This window comes from Alosa alosa, chromosome 20, assembly GCF_017589495.1.
Source record: "Alosa alosa isolate M-15738 ecotype Scorff River chromosome 20, AALO_Geno_1.1, whole genome shotgun sequence".
Lineage (NCBI taxonomy): Eukaryota > Metazoa > Chordata > Actinopteri > Clupeiformes > Clupeidae > Alosa > Alosa alosa.
In genome coordinates, this window is record NC_063208.1 from 15,399,566 (window position 1) to 15,422,974 (window position 23,409).

A 23,409-nucleotide genomic window follows, 5' to 3' on the forward strand; every position below is an offset into this window, starting at 1 on the left:
CAGGTGGTGCATAACATGGTGCAATATTAACTGCCACTGCATCCAAATAGACAGATTTTAACTTTGTAATGAGTGTCCCTTAAATCCTCCTAGACAAAGGGATGCCTTAATAGTAGACATCAATTTTAGCATGCTGGCCACAGTTTTATGCTTCTGCACACAGTGACAAACATGTTAAGTATAATGTTATGCCCTCATGCTTAATTGGATCATACAACATTGTTGGCTGTTTCATGAGGCCTGAGGACGTCTTCAGAGGCTTCCTTCATCAAAAACAACATAATAGCTGAACTATTGGGAATAGCGGAACTAACCTTAGGGTATGCCTGAAGAGAAACCATTGCATGCCGCCGGTAACATGGTTTGTAAAGCAGCAAATGCATTCTGGGATTAATGTATTATTCCTTGTGTATGCTAACTAGTAGTCCCTTATCATGATGAACACGTTTCCCTGTCCAGTAGAGTGAACAGTCAAAGCCAAATGTACTTTGTTTTGCCTACATGCTCATCTCACGGAGGGACTTGCTCCCTATAGATACCCAATCCAATTTCACCGTCTCACACGATGTCAAAAGATGTGTGACTGCGCGACCGTCTATGGAGCGGGAGAGCTGAGGAAATATTATCCCTGAGCAGAAAAAAAAAATGCGGGGCTAGTCCTTGCCCCTGACGTCACAAGGACTTTAATAACACAGCCTTTCCCCAAAAGCCGCGCTTTTGGAAAATGCCAGTTTGCACAATGAGAGAGACCTGCGAGGAGAGGGAGCGTTTGTTTTTCAAGGAGATCTAATTCTGGATTCAATGACTTTGATTCTGGGAACCAGTGATGAGTTGGCTCCTGACGTGGATTCTACTTGTAGCGGGAATTCATGAGGTGAGACATAAGCGGCGTTTTATAGCCTAATTGTTTTGCTTCATTTCCTCTGAAATCGATAATGCAAAGAAGTGTAAGTGGTAAGCAGAGCGTAAGATCAACATAGGAACTGTATCCATTCGTAGAGGCGCGCGTGTGGCCCTGCAATGAGTTGGCACAGGAGGTAGCAAACCTGTCAAGTAGCCCTGAAAAAGTTATCATCCAATACTGATGCGCAGGTTTAGATATTCAGAACTTAAGGGAAGTTTAATCATTTAGTGTAGGGTGTTTGCTATGTATACAATAATGTGATAAATGGGTTGTTGTCTGCCAAGTGTCAACATTGGAGAAACGTTGGTCTCCTCACTGGTTTTACTGGTCAGTTACCCAGAAAATGAAAGTTAAGTAAAGGAGGCCAGCCCTCAAGTAGTTTGAGCTGTTTTGTGGAATCCAAACATAGCTATTGTGTATTCTTTCGCCAGTTATTTCTAAAGAACACAAAAGGACTTTAGTTGTAAAACAGTTTAATGTGTAGTAGACTATTACCACGTTGTACGCTACTTCATTCTTTATTAATGCAACTAAAATAAAAAAAGCGTTTATAGTCGCCTACTAGACACTGATAAATTAACTGGCCCCAACGAATCTGCATCACGTCATTCACGGGCCATGTGAGGTCTTGCCGGTGCTATACATGGGTTTACAGTGCCATCGCGTGGTTATGTTTAGCAACCATATTTCCATCGTATAACGGGTTATAATGAGATATGACAGGAAAGCTATCGAAATTACGACATTATCTACTAGCTCTCTCCATTTTTTTCATTAACCCCTCGTTAAATTATGGGGCGTTTTAAAGTCCCTGGAAGACATGCGCTTATGACCCACACAGTAGGCAGGTTAAAGGTCATATCGGCCTGCGGCTATAACCTCTCAGAACTGTTGACATTTCACATGGTGCTCCACGGCTTCTTCACCATACCATCACTGAAATATTACTGGAATGTTAAGGTCACAGGATGCATCAGTCAGGGGCCCATCAGACGTAACTTGTTGCCTACAAGTCCGTTGGCACCAAATGTGCTCTAGATTAGAACCTCATTTTGGGTTGTCTGGCTTCTGCGTCCAATTCAGCCACCGCTATTAAAACGTAACAGTGATCATGGGAACAAAATGTAGCTCTGACCTCTTCTGGGTTACTGTTCGCAACTTCTCAGCCTGCCAACGCGAGTCTACAGCTGCATTTACAGAGCTCTACAGAATCGTTTACGTCAGGTTTATAATTAAATCATGCTGAGTTGGAATATTAGCTGCATTAAAGGCTGACTGCAACTGCGGCTGCGCGTTGGATACCTATATATTACAGAGAGGTTTGATGGCTGCGGACCGAGAAAAGCATCCTCCCTAACGTGTAGGCCTTGGGGTATAGCGCTCCACTGGTCTCATTTGTCTGTGTTAGTCTGTTAGGCCGCGGAGAGGCATTATTAAATACAGGCACTCCATAATTCTGTTATAAACCGTAATTATGGGGATCTGAGTGATAGCCTGCCAAGAACAGGCTCTGGAGGTATACAGTCCACAAGGTGCACAGAGGTGATAAATAGTTGGGTGTTAGGCTACTTAAGAATAAATAATGCTTTGAAATGCAGTGTTCGGGCCAGAATGTAATTATTACATGTGTTTCGTCCTCAACAGCACCTTACACTGGAATACATCTGCTACTGATCTGGGGTCAGCTGTTTCTGTTAGTTATAACATGGGAAATCACAGCATTTTAAGCTTAGTTTACCTTGGGATTATTGTAGAAAATTGGATGATATTGTTTGGTAGGCTATAGTGATCACACGTCAGTTTCATTCAAAGATGTCCAATGTTTTATGAAACCCTCTTCTTACATGACTATAGATATGAAAACAGCACTGAAGTAGAGAACACTGACGTAAGATGGCCTGCTGAGAAACACTAAGGAAGTCAGCTCAAAGCAGAAATGAAGTACAAGTTCCCTCCATCAGCATCCTCATAATTTGGCCAAAAGTAAACTGGCTGTTTTTATATCTGGCGAGCCTCAAGAACTACCGACAGAAGAAAGCCAGCTTCCTCTGAAGAATTTATCGAGCATTGCCTGTCCAAGAGCAGTGTGCATAAATCTGGCCTGTGGTTCCACCACGTTTCAAGACCATCCAAAGAACATTTAATTGGTCGGTGTTTTGGAAGGAGTATGCATTTAAGCGCTAGTGTTTTGTAACAGTGCGCATAAAACTGCCAAGAAATTGGTGCAAAATGTTAAACGACCGTGGCTATATTTTTACCTTATACTCAAGAGATAAAAACAAAAAGTTGTTTCTTTTCATCTAGGCCTTCTCACAAAATTCCTCCGCTACGATGCCCGTCCCTGAGCCCACTGCCCTGGAGCCGTACAACCGCACGCAGTACTGCAAATGGCCATGCGAGTGCCCCGAGATGCCCCCGACATGCTCCCTCGGGGTGAGCCTGCTCATAGACGGCTGTGACTGCTGCAAGACCTGCGCCAAGCAGGTGGGCGAAGTTTGCAACGAGAAAGATCCCTGCGACCACCACAAGGGACTATATTGCGACTACAGCAGAGACAAGCCTAGGTACGAAAAGGGAGTGTGTGCATGTAAGTGTCAAACCAAAATATAGACACATTTGGAGTGGAAGTCAGTACAGTGCATTGTTACAAGGATGTCAATCAAAATATGAGACCATGCTGCTAGTTAGGGGTGGGAATCAGTTAACTCACGATCCAATATCATTATATTTTTCCATCATAAGGCCTGTCTGTATCACAGCACAAGAAGAGCACTGCCAGCCTGAATCTGTAGGCCTCTTCTCACTGCCAGTCATAATGACATACCACCACTCTATCAGGAACTCCTATTTTAAGTTAACCAAAATGATTGGGGGTATCAAATTGTTTTTAACTGCCCTGAGTCTGAAAAACAATGATAGCATGGCAAACAGATTGTGCTACATCCCCTTATCATTTTTGTCCCAGCCCTAGTGCTAATTATAGTGTTCTGTCATCTTTGAGCAAGCCATTAACAGAGATTCTATTGCATACCTGCTCTGGCCTGATTTGATACAAGTTTTCATTTAATTCCTTCATTGCAATAGTTGTAAAAATGATCACTAATTTGGAATGATTAATGTCACAGTATATGTGTTTGTGAACCACCCTAACCTTCTTTTTTAACATCCTAGTATATTTGATTAGTCTGAATACTCTTTATGTTATTCTTCTAATGTAATTTACTCACACAGTAATATTCCATGTAGAAAATTGTATCACGTCTTTCTATTACATAATACATGTGTTGCCAAATAATTTGATAACCCTTAGATACTCTTTTTTTAAACTTAGTAGTAGGCTACTTTGTGTAATTTATGGCCTGTCACTGTAATAACTGTCTGTTCTTTGCCTCTTGGATGATAGGCTTCTGGCTTTGGAAAAAAGCTTGAGAGTATTGTTTAAGATGCAGTCTGCAATTCTGGTGAAAGATTGTTGCTATTTGAGCTCAACAGTTGATTAAATTACCCCCTTTTCCTCTGTGCTCCTAAAGCAACATGTTGATTGGCTGGAATTGTTTCTGTCTCTGTTTCTGTTTATTTCCCATGAACATTTGCCCATTTTGAGTCTGGACTGTTTAGCTGATCAGAGTTTATTTTAGCGCACGCACTGAATTGACAACTAGAGAGAACCATGACAAGCAATTTGCTGGATTTGACAAAAGTGTTGGATTAGAATTGTGCGCTGTGCCATTAATGTACACGTAGATGCTGTTTGTTCCTGCATGAGTAGGCTCTTCTTTGTGTCTGCACAGATCTAGTTGGCACTGGGTGTGAGTATAACAGCGTCATCTACCGCAATGGTCAGAGCTTCCAGCCCAACTGCAAGTACCAGTGCCTGTGTGTGAACGGCGCCATCGGCTGCCTGGGCCTGTGCAATGAGTCGCTGCCGCCTAGGGTGTGGTGCCAGACGCCGCGGCGCGTCAAAATCCCGGGCCAGTGCTGCGAGACGTGGATCTGTGACGAGCCCAGGAGGGGGCGCAAGACGGCACCCAGGCACGCCAAGCAAGGTAAGCTGGACAGCGTCTGACCTCTGACCCTCTGAGTTCAGGTTCTCAGCTTGAAGGGGTTTTTCCATAGACAGATCATGTGGACATATCCTTTCCATTCAAATTGTGTTGATTGCACCTTTAGACTGGTTGTAAGCTGCTGAAAGTCGTGGACAATTGTTGTCTTGGTAACTACGCTGTCTAAGGCATGACCATTGACTTCCTTCCTTATTAGGATGTTCTCTGACTTCAAGTCTTTATCATGACTCATAATTTGGTCCCAAAGGTTGCACCATCAATTTCAGGTTCCGAAAGAGCTCAGATGAAAAATCAAGACTTCCCATTTAATTTCACTTCTGTTTAGGAATGAGGTTTAGAAACGATAACTCTCCTTAGCCTAACTCCAAATTTCCAGTCAACAATTCAATTCATCATCCAAACAATGCCAGCAGCCAAAGCAAGCACATGATCAAAGGGTGAATGCAGTCATGTTGACGTGTCTAAAGATGACAGTGAGGTGGGAAATACTATTTGGAAGCTTGGCATTTAAACAGGCAGGGACACGTCTCTCCATACTCGTCAACCTTAGAATGAATGCATAACCTGGCTCAATACTGCACCTTGAGTGTGTGTGTGTGTGTGTGTGTGTGTGTGTGTGTGGCTGGATGGGGTGTGTGGGGTTATGGGAGTTTGATCTCTCTACCTACGGACCAGCCTATCCCTTTCCTCCCTCTCCCTCCCCCATGTTATTGTTGGGCTGCTTTTCCAGCCCTCGCTCTCTGAAGCGCTTTAGCCGTTTTGCTTAGACTGGGAAATGATTAGAGCGCTGGACTGTTTGTGCGCTGTCGCTTTAAAGCTGCACAGGAATGTCTTTTTTCTACAGAGATTCTTTTTATCAAAGTTTTGGAAACTTGCAGGTGGTACCGCAGCAAGAGGTTGGGGGTCTTGGAGGGCTTCTTTGTTAATCCGAACAGTATGCGATATGCATTGCAATTGCATAGTGTTGTTGGGACTTTTCCAGAAGGTTTTCTGCTGTGGCTTTTGCTCTAGCTATAGCTGTTGATGTAGCAGAGGAGCGGGTGAAGCCAGCACATGTTGAGTAGAAGTGGCTGCTGGGGAGTGGATATCCATGGGTGTAGCTGCTAAACAAACATGAGGAAGAGGCACTGAAAGGCCAATTTCCCTACCTCAGTACACTTGAAATACATGTGTAGGTGATAGATTTGCTCCTGCAAAGCTGAACACTGTAAGCAACAATGGCTTTGTGAAGGAATAATAGCTCCTTCTTTTAAAACTTCCCCTGAGCTGTGTCCGGGGTTGGGCCATCCTGGTGAGCTGTGAAGTAACTGTAGGGGGTAGAATGAGGACAGTGGATTGAATTTCATGTATTTATGTCCACTTCACATAATGTATACATTGAATCTACTCTGTGTGCTGTTAGAGCCTTTAAATGTGCACATTTTGTGGAAAACCACTGGAAAGTTTATCTGGCAACTTAACCCTTAAAGGTGTGGGTTTTTAAACACAGAGATTCCTATCCACAACTATTTAAGGTTCTAAATTCTATGTTGAATTTGGTTGTACCAATTCAGTGACCCCAGATATTCTTTAGAACATTAATTTTCCAACATTCCTGACGGTACACCTTTAAGTCACATTAGTGTATGCAGGCCACATACTGTAGCTTTAAAGCTTTCTTATCATCACAGGTTTTTAGAGAAGGAGAAACTGAAAAAAGCCTCTGCAACAATAAAGCCTGTTAGAATGCCACTGCCACTGAGCACATGTAGGGCAATGATAGACCTGTACAGACCTGATAAGCCTGATAGGCCCCCAGAGGGTTAGGTCAGAGTACATGGTCACTGAACACCATGGATGTGTGTGTATCTGCAGCTCCTTCCTATCGGAACAGCGGCTGGCACAAGAACTGCCTGACCCAGACGACGTCCTGGAGCCCCTGCTCTAAGACCTGTGGCCGAGGCCTGTCCACACGCATCACCAATGCCAACAAGCGCTGCGAGATGGTCAAGGAGAGCCGGCTCTGCAACATCAGGCCCTGTGACGTTGATATCATCAAACACTTCAGAGTAAGTGAGGAGGAACTACAGGGCCATGTCTTTAGAATGGCAGTGTGCTCTTGTGCCTGGTAGTGGGTAGGGATAGTAGCCTTGCCTTCAAGGTAGGGCAATGGTTATATGAGTATGGTTATATTCAATTAAAGTCAGTTATGTTTTATTTTATTTTATTAAGCAATTCCTTTAGCCTGACGAGCCAGACCCACATTAAAATGTAGGGTCTGGGCACTCACCGTTGGCAGTGCTCAGTCCGGGGGGCGGGATAATCGGTTGTCTTTCAAATTCCCTCGCCAACTCTGTTTGCCAACAGCAACATCCATCTTCTTTGTTTTCAAGTAGCAGGGAATTCAAGCCAAACCGTTGCAACTCTGCCATCAATCATTATGTTAAGCCCGCCTAACGTCTCTATACACAATTTAATTGGCCTGATAGAAGTTTAATTTTTCCAGCTCACAGGCCAACGGAGAGTTGCTAGACTAGCCCTGGCAGCAAATGTAATTTGCGCATGTAATTTGCTGCCGCTAGGGTGCGTCTAGATTTCTAGGCTACAATTCCTTGTTTGGTCTACAAAATGTCAGTCAATGTTTCCCAGTCCCATCTCCAAATTTTGACATCTCTTTCTTTGTCCACATGTTTCCTGTCACAGAGCAGTAGAAAAAACTAAAATATTTAAGAAGCTGGAATCAGAAAATGTGAACTTTTTTCCATTTACCAATTACCGGTAGGGCCTACTCAAAAATAGAGTTCTCAACGGGCCTGAAAATTACAACCTGACCCGACCCGGCCCGTGGCTTTTAAAGCCCGGACCCGATGTAACCCGACACATCAACATGAATTATCTGTCGAACCCGCCCAAGGGTCCCGACGTAAAACATACGTTTTCACTGTTAAACCCTGACTTAGGTGAAGATTCAACACATTAGCGTGACAATTTACTTAAATAGGCTACATGTCGTTGGGAAGCTTAGTTTATGGCAGTTAATGTGAGCACAATAACTTAATTTTGTAAATTTTACCAAAGCGACTGGTTTCACCTTGCAGGGTCACATATTTCATCAGCACCTTACATTTTGAGCATTGCACATAACCTGTAGAATTTCCATCAGAATCCAGCACCACTCCAAACACTTTCCAGACCTCTGATTTTCCCACTCCTGTAGTAGCGATGGTGAATTCACCTGCGGCAAGTTTACTTTTCACCAACTCTCATCTTCTTATCCAGGCTAAAGGCTGCACGCAGCGGCACCAGGTCTGCCCCCGTCCCTCTCCATAATGCACGTTGCACGCAGTAACCAGACTTTCTTTACGGTGAACAGCAGCGATGATTAATAAATGTTTTTTTTTTCACTGAGCAGAAAAGATTAAGCCCGAGGTCCGACCCGACCCGAGTCATTTGCTTATATTTTCGACCCGAACCCGGCCCGAACCTGCGGGTCCCGTCGGGTTTGTCGGGCCGACCCGACCCGTTGAGAACTCTACTCAAAAATAGGCAAAATAGCTGATTCATTTGATTAATTGCTGCAGCTTGAGACCTCAAGGTCATGTGTTTAGTTCTGTAATTAGGTGCATTGGTGTTGGCACATAGACCTAACTTGTTGAAACCTGTGCTAAGGGGCCACCTGTCAAGAGACTTGACCGTATTAGCCTCTGTAAGCATCCTTGATCCTTGATCATCTGATACCCCCCACACACACACACACACTCGTGTCCTTTCCTCTCCCCCCAGCCAGGGAAGAAGTGCCTGAACATCTACCGGGAGCCTCGACCAACCAACTTCACCATCTCGGGCTGCACCAGCACCAAACCGTACTGGCCCAAGTACTGTGGCGTCTGCACAGACGACCGTTGCTGCATCCCCTACAAGTCCAAGACGGTGGAGGTGGAGTTCTCGTGCCCCAACGGGGCCAAGCTCACCTGGCAGGTCATGTGGATCAACGCGTGCTTCTGCAACCTCAGCTGCAGGAACCCTAATGACTTCTTTGCTGAGCTGGAACAGTACTTTGAGTATTCAGAGATTATGAACTGACGGGCAAGGAAAAGGCGGTGGCAGGAGAAGGAGGAGGAGGTGTGTGTGTGTGTGTGTGTGTGTGTGTGTGTGTGTGTGTATGTGTGTGTATGCACTAAGCCTTTTTAGATGCCAGCTGTCTGTGGCCACCTCAAGTGCATTCATATCCACGCCTGAGGGACATAGAGCTCTGTTCCCTTTAGGAGGCTTATGAGGGAGACAGAGCCATGTCTTCTTGTAATCATCTTTCATTCACATTGCCAAATTCAGCTTCTCTCCATTACTGAGGCCATTGAAGAAAAAGATACAAAAGAAAATTGTCCACATAGCAATTAAGGCCTTTGCTATATTATCACAGAAGCTTAGCTACAATTTTATTCTCCATACGACAAAGTATACGCTCCCTCCTTTGTACAGCTCATGTAAGTATTGCAGTTGTAAAAATGAAAATGCATAATCTTGACTTGTTTAATATAGTCACTCGAGCTCTAATTTATTTCTGTGTATATTTACATACGATATAGAGATAGAGTGAAATATGTGCAATTGACCTACAGTGCCAGTGTATTGTATGTAACTTTTTATGAGAAGGACGACGCTCTGTCTCCTTAGTCTTCAATTCATGCAGCTCGGTGCTTTTTAAATGTTTATAGTATCAAAGATTAATCTCTATGTATCAACAGGGCTCTTATGCCATAGCGTAAAGGTAATTGAAAGGTATTCTTCCGTATAAATATGACAAACACTGCAGACCACAGGTGTAGTTACATTTTTTTTATTTTTTTAATAAATACAAACTGTTAAATCATTAAAATACATACAATTCTGGATTAGGCTTTTGTATGTCTTAACATGGGTAGGTGTTCTAAAAAGCTTGCAAGTACTGCTGTAGTGCAAGAAAAAGAAGGTACAGAGGTGCATACTTGGTGAGTACTTACTAACTAACCCATTCAACAAGATCTTTTTCGGGTGCATCTTTCCAAACCAACAATAAAATAAAAAGTAGCAAGACCGAGTAAAGGAATCCATGGCACATTCGTTTTGTTCTATTGTGCTTGTTTGCATAGAAGTGATCACAATATAAACAATGCCTGAAGCCATTAAATGGAAATTAATCGTACATACAATCGCAAGCTGTGCAATCTAGTTTCTCAGTTTTGTTTCCATTTGATTCAGTACACAAATGGCAATCAACATTTGTTTTGGGAGCCTAGACAGTTTGATTCCAAAAAAATAGATGACAGTGATGGTAAGGAATGTTTAGTGATCTTTAGGAATGGCTATATACCCCAGTGGAAATAAGCTTAGAATTGATAGAATCCTTTTTTATTAGTTTTCAGATTGAAACACATTTAGTGTGTTTAGTCCCACAGCTTTGAGATGAATGATTGAGAAAACTGCTACTTAAATCCCAAGGCCTGCTCAGCTCTTTTCCTTTCTCTTATAGAGTTTCAATTCTACATATACAGAAAAATTAATCACGTATACAAATTAGCCATTAAGAATGAAATGAACTGTCAGAACAAAAATACAGTCAGTCATTTACAGATCATCGTGAAAGCCGTGATGTCACATGTCAGACACCACACTACCTTCAGCTAAAAACGAGAATCCGAAAGAAAGTACATTGGTAATTAAAGAGGAGGGTAAATGTACAAGCTTGCGCACTCTCACCATGACAACAGCACAACTTTCTCAGGCATTCTCCCATGTCTCTGTACCGCACTGCCGCTAACAACAAAATGGCCGCCTCCAGAGAGGCCCACGAAAGGGAGCTGGTCTGGCCTGGAGGTTCAGCCCTTGACAACAATTACAGTAGTGTTCTCTCTTAGCTTAGCGCTAGAACAGAGAGTGCCCCCATTACAAAACAAAACAAAATAAAAACTCTTTGGCATAGAGACTCTTCCTGCATCTTGAAGTGTTGTGGGAGTCTATGAGGGGTCAAGCTGGACACACAGCATCCAGAGTTCTGGGGGGCTGGTGGTTAGTGGCAGTGCAGCAGAAAAGAAAATCGGGGGCAGAGGAATGAGGGGGTGGTCTCAGAGGGAGGGAGAGGCCTAGCAGGACACTTCGGTGGACTTGTGCACGGCCTGCTCCACAGTGCTGTTGTTGGCGCTATCCATGTTCTCAGTGTGGGAACGTCCACGCTGGTGGTGGTCACCCGTGTGTGAACGGCTGCGGGCCCCCTCGTTGGTGTGCGAGCGGCTCCGGTTACCCTCGTTGGTGTGGGACCGGCTGCGGTTGCCGTCGAAGGAGTGGACACTGGAGCCGGAGGCTGTGCGGGAGCGGACCAGTCTCGTCATGCTGGCGGCAGGCACTGCATGGGGGGAAAACCAATCAAAAAGTTAACAAAATCAAAAAGTTTAAAAAAAGGTTACTTGGACTTTAAACTCTTTGGGTTGGATGGCCTCACTAAAATGGCTCACTAAGTCAAACTGAACAAAGATATCAAGAAAAAAAAGATTTTAATTCCATAGAACAGATGCTGGATTAGCATAAGTATTATAGGATTGCAGATGACATCACGCCGAGATGTGGTAAACATGCTGCACAAGGCATTAATTATACATTGCTTTCACTGGATGCTTAAGACTACATAAAGCATGCGCATGACGTGCCAGGGAATGTATTATGTATTATTGTTGTGTTAGATTAGATTAGATTCAACTTTATTGTCATTGTGCAGAGTACGAGTACAAAGACAACGGAATGCAGTTTGCGTCTAACCAGAAGTGCAAAAGCAGAAAAGTGCAAATGTGATATAGAAAGTATAGACAGGTGGTGCATAGACAGAACAAGAAATATAGTGCAGTGTAACTGTAGATAGTGGTATACAGTTGGTTTACAGAAGGTGGTTTAGAGTAACTTACTGTAGCCCATGCCCTGAATGAAGTACTTGAAAGCCTCTGTCAGTTTGCCTGGCTGTTGAGAGAGAGAAAACAGATTAGCCATTCAACTTCACTTCATCGGACTATCATTGATTTAGAGTACATCCGTTGGCACAAATTCTGGGTCATGTGCTATGTGAATGGACACCCAACCCGTCGCATATTCTTTGAGAGACTAGGAGAGGTAGTGGCAGGTGGCAGGTAACAGGTGTTTAGTCGTGTATTAGACGTAAGTGTGTGTGTGTGCCAGTTTCCGCCACTACAGTTGCTAATGCTCTTAAGCAGCGCTACTCTCCAAGTGATTATCCTTAGCCCAGTTATGTGTGTGTGTGTGCCTGTGCGTACGTGTGTGGAGGTGTGAGTGTCTGTGTGTGCGTGTGTGTGTGTGTGTATCATAAACTCAGTCATAAACTCAGTCAACACACCTGGTCAACCTGGGGTAGGCCTCCACAGTCTGCCATCTGGAAGAAGGGAAGAAAGGTGGGTAGAGGGAGGGAAGAGAGAAAAAAGAAAGACAAAATAAGACACACTCGTTAACTCAATAAGTCAGCAAGAAGAACACTGGTCACCGCTCACTGCCTTCTCAATGGCTGTCAGCTGCCGCTCTTCCGCTACAAAACAGCCTAATAGAACCTGATAGACATGTTGTTTAAGGTGCCATAAACCCAATTCTGGGCACGCACAAAAGGCACTACTCGAATGCAAAGTAGGTTAGCGAGGACACATTCTGACCCTAGGGGCGAGGTATTGTCGCCGCTCTGGTGCAAACATAAGTAAATAAGTCACTAGCTAGGTTGCACTGATCCATTGGAATCTTATCAGCTGGCGCCTTTTTCCACAAGGACTATTAATACATGCCGGTCCACAAAGAAAAGCGGACACTCACCTTGAGAAGAGTAGCCTTGGTTGGGTCCAACTTGGTGTTGCACTCGACCTGAAGAGATATGAAAAAAAAAACACAATAAATCTGGTTAATTTGACGCGGAACATGTGCAAGTTTGCAATTGAAAGTCCTTGGGAATGTTTTACTACGTATAAATGTCAAAATACTCAATTATTACATGCGGTGTTACAATGCATTTAATTAGTAAGCAAATAACAAAGATAGTATTTAGGAAAGTGTTCAATAAGTAACACATAGAGAATAGAGTCCGTTCAAACCTACCACGGCATCAACAGCTGGGGAGTTATCGCCAACCACAAGAAGAGAAGGGCACCTGAGATAGACATTCAGTTTTAGCACCAGTTTTAGTGTTGGTCTCTTTGGAAGCATAAGCAGACACGTTTGACAGAGCTTACTTACCTCAGGGTTCTAGCATTGATCTGTCCACCAGGGATGGGCCTCTCAATTTCCAGATCTCTGCGGCTATAACATTACAAGATGACACAAGTTAAATGAATGTCTGTTTGGCAGAGTAATTGATGAAGGAGAAAAATAGATATTATCAGTGTTACCTGTTGTAGGATTTGACAAAGAGGTGCAGGTTGAACTGGTTCATGTCGTTCAGGATGTGGTGGCGGTAAGTCGCAATCAGGTCATGATTCTGGTGAATTTCCTCCTATTGGCAAAAAGAAGTAACCATACTCGTCAATACAAAAAAAAAACATTTAAGAACTGTATCCAGATATTAGCAGAGAAACCTGCTGGAACTTGAAACTGTGCTCACCTTGCCAAAAAGATGAGTGATAATCATGCCTGGCATGGCTTGAGTCCATCCGGTGATCTGAAACACAATGAACCAAATTACATTTTGTTAGAAAAACCACATTACATTATGTTAGAAGATAACTATAGACCCTTTCAACAATAAAAAAAAACAATGCTTGAACATTCTATTTGGTTCCCAATCTACTTCCTCTGCATTAAGATAACATATGGAATGTTAAAACTTGTGGGGTCAACTATGATCCTGATAATGGAACCCTCTTGAAAGGGTCGGAACATTTAGGTACATCTACAAATGAGGAGAGACGATTCTAGAAGGTCAGTGTGCAGTTGTGTACCTTATGTGCTGCCCAGTCCATCCACCCCTCAGCACATGGATTGATGTTGATGAGAACTAAGCCCTCCACCATACTTGGGTAGTCAACCTAGAGGAGGGAAGAGCAGTGAGTTTAATATAATGAACAAGGAATTGCACTAAATGTCTACAGATGAGCCTTTGCACTGGGACGACTGTGGTCGTGACAGGTCGTGACAGGGTGCCGATAGAACTTAAAAAACAATTTAAGTAGAAACAGACAAAGGTTCCCCGGGGTGAGGACCCTTTGGTGTTTCTCAGATCTAGAACATTCCACAGGCCCAAGCACCGTCCAACAACAATAAGCAGCATCCCGCTGCCAGAATTTGCAGAGAAAAGAAGGTGTCGTAAAAAAAACCCAAGTGGGTCTTTTAATCCCAGTTTGATTAAAAAACTCTAATCGCTCAAGAGCAAATGAGAGGAGAGGACGTCACAACTCACAGCGAATTTTGAGAGGATATATGCGCCGGCTCCAACCCCCATTCCGATAACGCTCTTGAGCCTACAAGGTCACGGTTACACAATCAGTCAAGTACACAATCAAGTAAACAAATCACCTCAGTGGTCTGTTTTGACTACATAAGATGTCTGTATAGTTAGATTTGTTTTTTTTACTTACCCAAAGTTCTTCAGAATCAGGGGAATTGTCTCAGACAGTTGGTCCATTGAAGGGTATTCATACCTTAAGAGCGAGAGTGGTGATAGTTATTTTCAGAAATTAACGACACAAACATCCTGATTATGTTGCTATTATCGTTTATCTTTTCTCTTTGAACTTGACAGTGATCTAATTTAGGTCAACATTAGGTGTTGCGACCCAAAATAATCTTAAACAAAACAACAATAAAACAAAAAAACGGGACAAAGTTCGATTCAGTATCTCTCCACGGTACAAGAGTACAAATGTGTCAATAGACAAATAAGCTGCCGAGGTCAGGCGTTGAAGTCTGTCAGGCAGTCCCAGTTACTGTGCCAACTCACCCGGTGGAGAAGGTGGTGGCACCTTCTTGTTGCCCTGGCATGTTTACATGGCAGACAGCAAAGTGGTGCATAATCTCTTGCATGTCCTCATGGTTAAACAAGGTGTCATAGCAGGTCTTGTCTGCAACAACAGACCAGTATGAATGTCAGAGATTAGTGGTCCACATGCTAATAGAAAATACAAGATTAAAACTCCAATTCATAAAATAAACTAGTCAAGTACAGTTATCACAGTTATTTTATAAATATACTGACATATAGTAAATGTCTGTGTAAAAGTGTCAACACTTTTCAAATATTTAATTATATACATTTATGTGTTGATTACATAAAGTTCAACATTTTACCACTTAGATCGCATAAATAATTCACAGTTATGACCATATATGGAATAGACTCCATACACAGTGAGCACATAGGTTTGATATTTTAGCTGTAGTTTTTATTTTGTTGCATAAAGGAAACTTTTGTGTGGTGAAATAAAAGAAGTCTTACGGTTCAGGCCGATGTCATGGACGGTGAGGATGACCGGCCGGTCTCCCTTGGGCACCCCCTTCATGACGCAGTGGATTCGGCCATGAGGAGTCTCCACATCGTGCTCCTGCACACACAAAACCAAGGCTAATAAGAGACTATCAATGTTCAGTCTTTACAGTCTTTAAAAAACAAGTTTTTTTAGTCCAATAAATATTGGGAGCTTCTCCAGTGTGTGGACATTCATTTTTTCTTTTATTTTTTTCTAAGAAACCATCAAAGAATAATACAGATATTGAATAATTGAGTTCAAATTTATTTATCTAATATGTATCACTCAGGATAGAACATCCATTCAATGCCATCTTGTATCATGTTTCATACACTGACACTAACTGTTGTTGCAAAACATAATTTCCAACATTGTCTGATGCTGTGCACACAGGAAGTACTCATATCCTGCTGTCAGATCCTTAATCATGGGAAATGTTTACAAAGTAAAGAAGTGTGCGGATTTGACTTCAGTCCCAAACATAACATTTTATGACATCAAAAGGGCCTTCCAAAGACATCCTGGTTTTTAAAGCTCTTCTAACGACAGCATACTCTAACAATCCACTCTTGTTCTTGCATAAGACCCCCATTTGGGCATCCAACCCATGGAAAACACTGAACATAACAGCACCTTGCATCCAAACTTATTTCCAGTCCAGCACCTTAATGGATGCACAATGTGCATCTAGCCGACTAGAGAACACACCCAGCAAAGAGCTATGAAGGGCAATACTCACAGCCACCTCTATCTCAAACACAAGATCCATCTCAGAATCCTCAAGAACCATGTTTGCTGTTAGTTTGGATTGCTTAGTGCTTCTTGTTGTATGAAGTAATAAATAAAAGACAGGTAGGAATAAGATCCAGTTACTGGTAAAACCTCAGAGGGCTCTTAGCGGGTATTAGTCTGTGCGCTGCATTTTATACCCCAACTGTTCCCCGCTCTTCATAAGCCCCTAGCTCCCATGATGCTTTGCAACCTGATCAAAACAAGCTAATTCTAGTTGAAGAGATCCGCAAATTGGATCAGCCGTGAATGTCAGACAGTTCAGTCGGTCAGGGACAATGGGAAAATCAGAACGTATAGTATGGACCAGTTTGTCCTGTGATCATGTGAACATGTAAACAACAAACAACAATTTGTGCTGACACAAGAGTTGCATGCTAGAGTCAATCAGTGTGACAAGCGAAAGTTCTGGTTTCCTCTCAACCGACTGGCAATGTCAAAAGGTCAAATTATGACTTCAACTAGGAAAGATAAACACTAATGTTCAAAATGAATCAGGTGTAAAAACAGAGAATAGTCAGTGCAAAAAAAAAAACAATTGCTGAATGCAAAGTCATAATGGTGATTTCTAATGGCTCTGCACATACCAAAAAAGTAAATTTCAGAGAACTTATCTGCAACACCACTGTGTTGTTTTATCCAACAATTTAAAGCAACACACACAAAGACAGTGTGCTAGTCTCAGAGTGACTTGTTGAACACCCTCTGTGCCAAAGCAAAGTGCAACACCCTGTATGGTCTGGGCAATAATCAACAAGGATAACACCCAAACTCAAGCCTCTGCAACCCATTTACCCGCAACCCGAGGTAAACATCTTCAGGTTCTCCTTGACTGCCCAACTATATAAACTCGTAAACACGTCTCATAACCTCCCATCCTCACCTAACCCCCAACGTGACCCTATCTACTCTAATCCATCGTAACGGTGTGGAGCGGTGGCTCTTACAAGGCACCTAAGGAGGCTATGGCAGATGGCTACGTCGTTTCGCCGTAATTCCCACGTCATCATCACCTTAAAGACGCGCCGCCGACAGGACTTGCCCTGGAAACCTCGGGCAGCTATAATCTGCCAAAGGGAGTAAAGAATGGGGGATGCCAGTCTGACTGGCGCGTCTGTAAGGCCTTGTCTACAGCCTCTAGAGTCTTACGGCCCTGCAAGCTCAAAATTACTGACTGTAAAAGAATTAATTACAATGAAATAAAACACAATCCATTACCTAAAAAACTCCCTCCTTCTGTGGCATACTGTTACTTTAACTCAAGTAGCCTACAGTGTCATGGGGGTCTGGTCTGTGGGGTATTGTCCATGGTCCTGAAGTTAGAACTGGTTTTTAATGACAAACTCCTCATCGGGAGACCACAAACTTTCTCCATTCCATATATGGAGTGAGTAACTCTGTTGTGTGTGATGAAACATTTCAAAGTTGTGAGTGAATTAATAAAAAAAAACTGTCATCCTTCTGATAACCAAAAGATTTTCATGGCATTAACAACATAATTGTGTACAACTGCATTTCTAAACAGCACGGACAATGTAATCACTGCTGTTGTGTGTATCTCTGAGTGCTCTCATGAGAAACCCTCCTTAAACTCTCAGGTCAGATAATCAGACATGGTTCACAGGCAGTGCTTGCCATTCCATTGTTGACCAACAGAGGGCACCAGACAAGCAAGGCCAACAAAGCCTTAGGCATATTTTGAAGTAAACATGGTCTATTCTGTGTGGGACCCTTACAGTATGTATGTGCTTTTGGATGTTTTTGCGTTTGTTTTGTTTCTTGGATGGGAAGTTGCCACTGTGTCAGAAGAGCTCACCTTTAGTGTAAGCTGCTGTACAGCTTCTCTCAGGCTCTATAACAACAACAAAAAACAAACATCTATCAGTAAAACAAACAGGTAGACAAAGAATACTACACATGCAGATAGCGAAATGGAAGTGACAGATTAGAGAGGTGTGACAAGCCAAAAGCAGAAATGCCACACATACCTTCAAGTCCTTGTCAACAAGCAGTGGTTTTGATTCAACAAGCTGGATATCATCCATCTTCAGCGCTGTGGTAGCCTGTGGAGAGAGACACAAAGGTGTTCATAGTTAGAACTTATATGAACCCAATTTGCATTTATTATTTCTGGGAGCTGTTCCTACTTGTCTGATGGCTTCCCATAGCGTTCATCCCACACCCCCAGAAAAGCAACAAAGGGAAGTATCAAATTACACACACACAGGAGGATCTTTGCACCTCCTGCTATTGTGTGCTGTTTTCAGTTTGTATGCCTGTGCCAGAAAATATGGCTGCATAAAAAAAAGAAAAAAGAAAAACAAGTTCTCACAACTTCATTTGCTTCCATTAGGGATACACGCTAGCCTATCCTCCCACTAACTCAGGCATTTCCATCAGAGGAAATGTGTCCAAAATGTCAAAATGCTCTTGTAAACAAAGGAAAAGAAACAGCTGTGTTTAATGCTACGTGGTGTGAGTAAGTTCCTTCAAGGACTTATTTCCCAACTGTCAGAAATACAGTTAACATTATGAAGCATGTTTTCAGACAACTTCCTTAAAAAAGTAAGTTGATTTCAAGGAATAAATGTTGTAAATTTAAAAAAATGTATATTCCACAATATGTGTAACCCACATTTCCCAGTAAGAGGGAGTGGCACAGAGTGATGCAAGCATGCAACAGAAGAAAGACACTCCTCTAACAGGTTGCAGCCATGCTGCATTGACACAGAGCAGTTGACTTGAAGTTCAGGTGACATGAAATTACTTAGGGACCTATCCAATGCTCAGGACATGAGAAGAGACACACATTTGTCTCTCTGAGGACATCATGAGGAGCTAAATCCACTCAGTTTTCCTACTTCCTGCGCCATACTGAAAGGTTCATTATACACAGCACACCCCCCCCCTCCACACACACACACACACACACACACACACACACACACACACACACACACACACACACACACACACACACACACACACACAACTACCCCCCATGACGCCACTCGTGCTGCGGGTCAGCAAGGTAATTTTGACCGAGCGGTTGTGAGTGAGCGAAAATGCAATCACCCAGCGGAGATGGGCGCTGAACATCGGCCTTCTGGAGGCCGGAGAGCTGGCCGTAGCTCATGTCAATCGAATTAGGGGGCTTGAACAGGCCCTTTGTTTGGCAGGAGGTTTGGAAAGGTCACGAGTCAGGCTCTTCCTCTGTGGTAGGCTTGGCCCGAGCACACAGGAAGCCAGTGACACGGACGCTTCCATGCTGCTCCTTTTTCAGGCTCTCTCTCTCTCTCTCTCTCTCTCTCTCTCTCTCCCTCTCTCTCTCTCTCTGTTTCTCTTTCTCTCTTTCAATGGCGCAACTCATTTCTCTCGGTGGTCCTCGTGCCGGGAACAGCAAGGAGCGCTTTTGTGTTTTATCTGCCCACAGATTAAAGAATGGGGAGGAGAAAAAAAGAATCTCTCTCTCTTTCACTCTCTATTTTGAAGGGGTTGAAGGGGGATTGGCCTTTTAGGCAACTTCCAAAGACATCTGAGGTCAAGATTAATGGCACTTTTGTCTGAGAAGTTATCGCCCAAACTGAAATAAAATGTCCCAAAGCCAATGGCAGATTTAACATGCTATAACTGGTCTGAACATGGCCCTTTGCTCTCCTACACAAATTCCACAGTGGAACCATGTGAGACTGGTGACAATGTCCACATGAGAGGCTGGAAATATCACTTGGAAAGCCTCACAAAAGCACTACTGACTAAAGCATTCTCTCCTTTATTGCAAAAGTGGCTGTGCACACAGACCCAAAAACAAACTTTTTTTTTAGTGTTTGGGGGTAGCCTTGTAGACAGCGCTGAGGTGGCAGTCTTAAGTCAACTGGGTCATCTGCTGTTTTCAAACCCCGTTCCTTTTATGGCCCGAGCCTGGCTAATCTTTCACCTGGGCACAGGAAAAACAACACTCATGAGCAATTGGCTACGGTTCAGTGGTGTCTAAGTAGAGCACCTGCAAGACAGAGAGCGTGCCCTGGGCATGGGCCACTGATAGTGTCAGATAATCACCTGTGTGAACCTGCCTAATAATACACAGCATAGCCTCGCGCTGGTGCTGATTGGGCCCAGCCCAGGGCCAGTTCTGGGCCAGAAGACCCCTTTGTCTCAGTCAGCTGCTGCGGACATGGAAAAGCATCCAGTCCAGCCCAGAGAAGAACCAGAATCAGAATCAGCATCAGTGACTACAGATACTGCATCCAGTGTGTTCTGGACAACCGTGGTTATTGCTTTGTAATAAAGGTAGTGCAATGTTTGTAATTGACCGACAAAGACATTTGATGTCCATGATGCTATTCTGGACCTGTTCTGGGTGGAGTAAGCCTGAAGAAAACAAGCTACACTACTGTAGGACTGATACTCATCCTCTGTACAAAATGGCTTTTAAGATTGTTTTTAAATGCATATTAAGAATGCAATAAAGCACCTATTATAGGTTTTAGTGAAAACTAGAAAAGGCACACTCAACTCCAAAAATGTAAAATTAAAGAGCAAACTATTTATTAAGAGCAAATGCTTGAGAGTGTGGTTTTCTACTTTATTATTCTGTTATAGGTTTTACTGTAGAGGTTTGGTCATAGTAAAATAAAATAAGCAAAAGATGTCTAAGAAGAAAGATGTTCCTTTATGTTGATAATTAATAAAACTAAGAGACATTAATTATCCTAAAAAATAACATTCACGAACATATTGCTCCCCAGTGGTTTGATTCTGTCTGTTGCCAGTTGCCACTACTGCATACACTGCTGTGAGCCTTATACTATCTGTATTATTTGGAGAATGGAACATAATCTTATCATAACAGTCCAACAGATCCATGACTGCCGTTTGAGAAGAAACCATGTTGCCCGTATCAGTGGAATTTGTTTACACGAGTGAGCCCAAAACATCCCCATCACAAAATCCGAATTAAGGACAGACTTGCACAGCAGTCACTTCCATAGGTTAAATCCAAGCAAGCCAAGCAGCTGCAGGAACAATGATTGCTTCCTTAATCTTGTAGGAGTCTGTTTTAATCTGTCAAATCCTCGATTCTAAAATATCAACAAACAGCTTAGCTAGTTGAGACCTACATTGCAAACAGAGTAGAGCACAAAAAGATGTTGGTATAGCGACTAGACGCATTACAGTAGGCCTACTCTGCAGGGGGCTGTCAGTAGCCTACAACAGGGGAGTGCATTCTCTGAGTAACGACGCGTATAAACAAAGACGTCAAGTCTTCACTGTACATCCATCCATCCCATGTGTTTCCGTGTCATCTGAGATTTAAGTCCAAAATAAAAAATAAAAAACAATGCTACGCTACGCGAGGTGTCATTATTGAACTATTCACATCATATTCAAATGTTGTGAGAAAGTTAGATTAAAGTTATGGGGAGGAGATAGCCTTTGTGTACATTGTCTACGATGAAGTCGATGCCATCGCTGACATTTTGACTGCTGATAGTGTCCCTCTCTCGGATGAAAGTTCGTCATTATGGCCAAGTTTGAGCCACACGCTAGAGCTGCAAGTGCGCACATGTGCCAGCTAAAATTATTCACAAGTCACAATTCCCCATAGATATGACTAGTGTTTCTATGCCATATGCATTTAAGTGAGGACATTAAAGTGAGAGTAAAACCGTCATAATATAAACGTATTTGACTGCAGAGAAATAGACCATAAGGCACCATTGATTATTATGCAAAATAATTGAAATTAGCGAATTAAAGCAAGAAAAACAAGTGAGGCTTCAGATCAAACATGTCATAACATAACATGCATTTTTGTCACATGTCCATAAAGAAACATGATTAAGTTGTTAATGTCACATTTGCTTGACTTACCAGATAGCCTATATGTAAATATCCGCACTGAATGTCCTTAATTTTTCAGCACACGAAAGAAGTCAAAACCGAAATATACTAGCCTACCGTTTGTGAGTCAAAAGATATGTTGTGCTGATTACACTACGTGCAACCACGCGCAACAGAGAATTTTATAAAGAATTGAGCCCAACCCACTAGGAGCCTGTCCCCCTGCTATTGGGCAATTCTACCATATTTTGTAATCGCTGCGTTGCGAGGAGTTGCATTACAAGTGATGACATAGCAACTGTTTCTAGCAATACCTTTGCAACTACGCCTTTTTCATCCGGGATTAAAACACTTCAGGTTTGGCTACGCCAGGCTAGTTGCCAGTTTCATGTTTAGAAAATACGTTTTACTGTATAGCTTACCGTTAATTGACCGATATGGCAGCGAAATGGAAATCAGGCCAGGCGAAGAAAAAAATGTATGCATATTCAGCATGGCAGACGCACTCCCACTTTAAATGTTAGACCTATATATTTTTTAAAACCACTTTTAGTGTGAGTGATAAGACAGATGTGGGGCGTAGGCTACCTGTCATGCTTCATGTGCTGAACTGCTTGTTTCACACTGATTTCACTATCTCTGGTTTGAGTCATGAGCAAGCTCTCTCTCACAACTCATTAATACATCTGTCATCTATTGGATATATTTAGTGTTATTTCTTCCATGGCACCATCAAACCCTTGTATGGGAATGTCCATGAGTAAACCCTCTGTTGTCATACAATGCCGCCTCTGTGGGTTACTAATGTGAGGTGCAGATAAGGAACGCATTCAGAGTGGAGGCGTTTAACAAGCGGGCACACTTAGGAGATGCATCACACACACGCACACATTTATTGCACACATCCACACCCTCTCTTTTATGATTATAGGCTACCGAGATAACTATAAATGTCTTAAACAGACTCAGGAGTAAAATGTCTCTAGATTTTCGTTTCTAGATCTTTCTAGAAGTCAATGATGATGTATTACTGAAGAGGAGTACGTGGCCCTGGCAATTCTTCAAATTTCCCTGTGATGACCCATTAATGTTGACTTGGGGGTCCAACACTAGTATTCAGAGAGGTCATAACACTCATGCATTCAAACCTTGAATTTCCCCTTGAGGATCAATAAAGTATCTATCTATCTATCTATCATACTGTATTTGAACTTTTTGTTTCTACATTTACAGCATATGAGCTATTGGAATGTGGGCCAAAGAGCGAAATTGGCGATAAGGGCAGCGGACTTTCACCTGAACTGATTAGTTGGTTTGTGTGAACAGAAAGGTCCCTCTCATGCAGCCGATG

The 23,409-nt window shown here is 42.8% G+C and overlaps 2 protein-coding genes across 5 annotated transcripts; one reads left to right on the forward strand and one right to left on the reverse strand.

The window, feature by feature from the left end:
• Positions 1-649: 649 nt before the first annotated feature.
• Positions 650-9,837, forward strand: ccn4a (cellular communication network factor 4a). 2 transcript variants are annotated; one of them, XM_048229295.1, is made up of 5 exons: positions 650-874; positions 3,209-3,491; positions 4,696-4,950; positions 6,823-7,016; positions 8,731-9,837. In XM_048229295.1, exons 1-5 carry the CDS (start codon positions 827-829, stop codon positions 9,028-9,030), a joined length of 1,080 nt encoding a protein of 359 aa, XP_048085252.1. In that variant the 5' UTR covers positions 650-826; the 3' UTR covers positions 9,031-9,837. The 2 variants fall into 2 exon arrangements, with proteins under 2 accessions (XP_048085252.1, XP_048085253.1); XM_048229296.1 differs by lacking the exon at positions 650-874 and adding an exon at positions 2,986-3,051.
• ndrg1a (N-myc downstream regulated 1a) lies at positions 9,769-22,230 on the reverse strand. Of its 3 annotated transcripts, XR_007191978.1 has the most exons (17): positions 22,089-22,230; positions 18,203-18,277; positions 18,031-18,066; positions 15,395-15,500; positions 14,900-15,020; positions 14,538-14,600; positions 14,360-14,420; positions 13,902-13,988; positions 13,565-13,621; positions 13,353-13,456; positions 13,201-13,263; positions 13,063-13,114; positions 12,784-12,831; positions 12,323-12,358; positions 11,880-11,931; positions 10,977-11,326; positions 9,769-10,945 (listed from the first exon to the last, which is right to left on the reverse strand). XR_007191978.1 is itself a non-coding variant. In XM_048229293.1 (16 exons), exons 2-16 carry the CDS (start codon positions 18,257-18,259, stop codon positions 11,067-11,069), a joined length of 1,203 nt encoding a protein of 400 aa, XP_048085250.1. In that variant the 5' UTR covers positions 18,260-18,277; positions 22,089-22,230; the 3' UTR covers positions 9,769-11,066. The 3 variants fall into 3 exon arrangements, 2 of the variants coding, with proteins under 2 accessions (XP_048085250.1, XP_048085251.1); XM_048229293.1 differs by having other exon boundaries at positions 9,769-11,326; XM_048229294.1 differs by lacking the exons at positions 18,031-18,066; positions 18,203-18,277; positions 22,089-22,230 and adding an exon at positions 16,165-16,329 and having other exon boundaries at positions 9,769-11,326.
• Between the last annotated feature and the right edge of the window lie 1,179 nt (positions 22,231-23,409).

Bases quoted from the DNA above. Each gene is read 5' to 3' on its own strand.
- ccn4a (XM_048229295.1), top strand. From the start codon at position 827: ATGAGTTGGCTCCTGACGTGGATTCTACTTGTAGCGGGAATTCATGAG. The intron at 875-3,208 runs GTGAGACATAAG...CTTTTCATCTAG, and splicing joins TTGTAGCGGGAATTCATGAG to GCCTTCTCACAAAATTCCTC. The intron at 7,017-8,730 runs GTAAGTGAGGAG...CTCTCCCCCCAG, and splicing joins ATATCATCAAACACTTCAGA to CCAGGGAAGAAGTGCCTGAA.
- ndrg1a (XM_048229293.1), bottom strand. From the start codon at position 18,259: ATGGATGATATCCAGCTTGTTGAATCAAAACCACTGCTTGTTGACAAG. The intron at 13,457-13,564 runs GTGAGCACAGTT...TTTTGCCAATAG, and splicing joins TCACTCATCTTTTTGGCAAG to GAGGAAATTCACCAGAATCA. The intron at 12,832-13,062 runs GTAGGTTTGAAC...ATATCTCTTCAG, and splicing joins CCCCAGCTGTTGATGCCGTG to GTCGAGTGCAACACCAAGTT.